The 1981-nt window shown below is 53.7% G+C and overlaps 1 protein-coding gene across 1 annotated transcript in view; it reads left to right on the forward strand.

Annotated features, from left to right (window-relative positions):
• Positions 1 to 768: 768 nt before the first annotated feature.
• PTSG_10072 (uncharacterized protein) overlaps positions 769 to 1981 on the forward strand; it is a gene marked incomplete at its 5' end in the record, with an annotated part of 6378 nt that continues 5165 nt past the window's right edge. The window contains 5 exons of the mRNA XM_004988926.1: positions 769 to 818; positions 1010 to 1063; positions 1317 to 1410; positions 1661 to 1737; positions 1932 to 1959. Of these exons, the coding sequence (XP_004988983.1) occupies positions 769 to 818; positions 1010 to 1063; positions 1317 to 1410; positions 1661 to 1737; positions 1932 to 1959 (303 nt within the window). The remainder of the gene's footprint in view (positions 819 to 1009; positions 1064 to 1316; positions 1411 to 1660; positions 1738 to 1931; positions 1960 to 1981) is intronic.

Genomic DNA, 1981 nt, shown 5'->3' on the forward strand with positions numbered 1-1981 from the left:
CACACACACAGACACGCACACACACACACACACACACACACACACACACACACACACACACACAGCACACACACACACACACAGACACACACACACACACACACACACACACACACACACACACACACACACACAAAACCAAAAGCAGCGGCTTGTCCAAAATGGACGAAATTGTGCATTTTTGGGTTGTGTGTGTTTTGCTGCTTGAGGCAAGAAGAAGGAAAGCGAGGAGGACACCACACGTATCGCCACGTCTCGCAGACAAGAGTGAGTTGGATGGAGGAGGGGTTGTGTGCCATGGTGCAAGCAGACGTGCGTTCGTTGGTCAATGAAGCTGCGATCAAAGCAGGGCAGTGAACACACACGCCTGTGTATGAGGCTGAGTGGCGAAAGGTGTTGGCAGTGCAAAGAACGGAGACGCGACAAAAGCGTTTGGTGCTGCCTCGTTTGCCTTGAATGTCCTTCCTTGTCGCACGCGTTGGTGGAGGTGTTTTGATCGCCAACCACCCCCTTTCCTTTTGGCGCCTGCCACACCTCAACACGGCATCCCTTCCTTCCTTGTTCCCGAACTTGTCAGTTGTGATGCTGCCTTCGATCAACACCTTCTTCTCTCCCTCGTATTGCGCGCTCACCCCACCGTTTAACCTTCACACACACACACACATGCATGCATGTACCTTTGTTGATCAGGAGAAGAAGACACAGGAACATCGTTCAGCAGCGCTTGTCTTGTGTGACCAAGAGGGGACCTTAAATCAACCAACAACCATGGGCGACGATGGCTACTCCCTCCCGCAAGACACCGTGCCAGACTTTAGGTGCAGTCCCTCTGCTGTCAACTGCAAAACGAAAGGAGAATGCGTTCTTGTACGTTGTTGGCTCCTTGTGAAATGGGGTGACATTCACATGTCATCTCACCTGTGTCATCTCATGCCATGTCATGTTCACATGTCATTGGTCTTGCTGCACACGCCGACAACTGATACCGTCCACACAACGGCACGGTCAGGAACGTTCCAAAGCCCCAGCGCGACTCTGAGTACTCGGAACCACAACTGTGGAAGTGAGTCAGGCGGGTAGGGAAGGCTACGCGTGTGTGCGTGTGTGTGTGTGTGCGTGTTGGTTGTCTCTGTTCGTCCACAAGCATACTCATCGACTGCCACCTTCCGCAATAGATAACCAAGTCATGCATGCTTTCCTGTTGTTGCTTTTCTGCTGTTGCTCCTGCTCCTCATGACAGCCCACTCACTGCAACGTCCCCCCTCCCCCAATCTGCATTGTCACGTCGTCAACGTGCACCGCCACCCTCTCCACAGCCCACTGCAACCCCGCAGCCGCAAGGATACAGAGGACGACGACGATGATTACGACGATGCCGACCTCTCCATCAAGAAGCGCGGACAGGACTTTGTACGTGCACGTGGTGCTGTTTGGGGAGGTTGGGGAGATGGTGGTGTGTGTATGCGTGCGTGCACGTGTGTGCATGCGTGTGTATGTGTGTGTGTGCATATGTGCGTGTGTGTGTGCGTGTGTCTGTGTCTGTGTGTGTCATCCAATACTTACCCACCTTCTTCCCCTGCTAACCACCACCCCAACACCACCACCACCGCACCACCACTGCACCCCCATCATCATCATCCTCACGGCGGTGACATCACAGATTGACAGTGCGCGGCGTCTCGCCAAACGCGACGACGAGCGCAAGAAGTCCGGATACGTCGACGTCGACATCGACAAGTGAGAGGGTTGGAGTCTGTGTATGTGTGTGTGTGTGTTTTCAACTGTCCGTTCTTGTGTGTGTGTGTGTGTGTGTGTGTGTGTGTGTGTGTGTGTGAGCGTGTGTGCCACCTGCCATGCACTGCTTCCTACCACATCCTGCGGGGTCCACTCACATTGCATCTCCATCATCGTTTGTGTGTGTAACAACACAGGATCATGGCAAACCGCGCAAACCAAGGGGTGAGTCATTGTGCACACACAC

Source organism: Salpingoeca rosetta (assembly GCF_000188695.1).
Source record: "Salpingoeca rosetta unplaced genomic scaffold supercont1.32, whole genome shotgun sequence".
NCBI lineage: Eukaryota > Choanoflagellata > Craspedida > Salpingoecidae > Salpingoeca > Salpingoeca rosetta.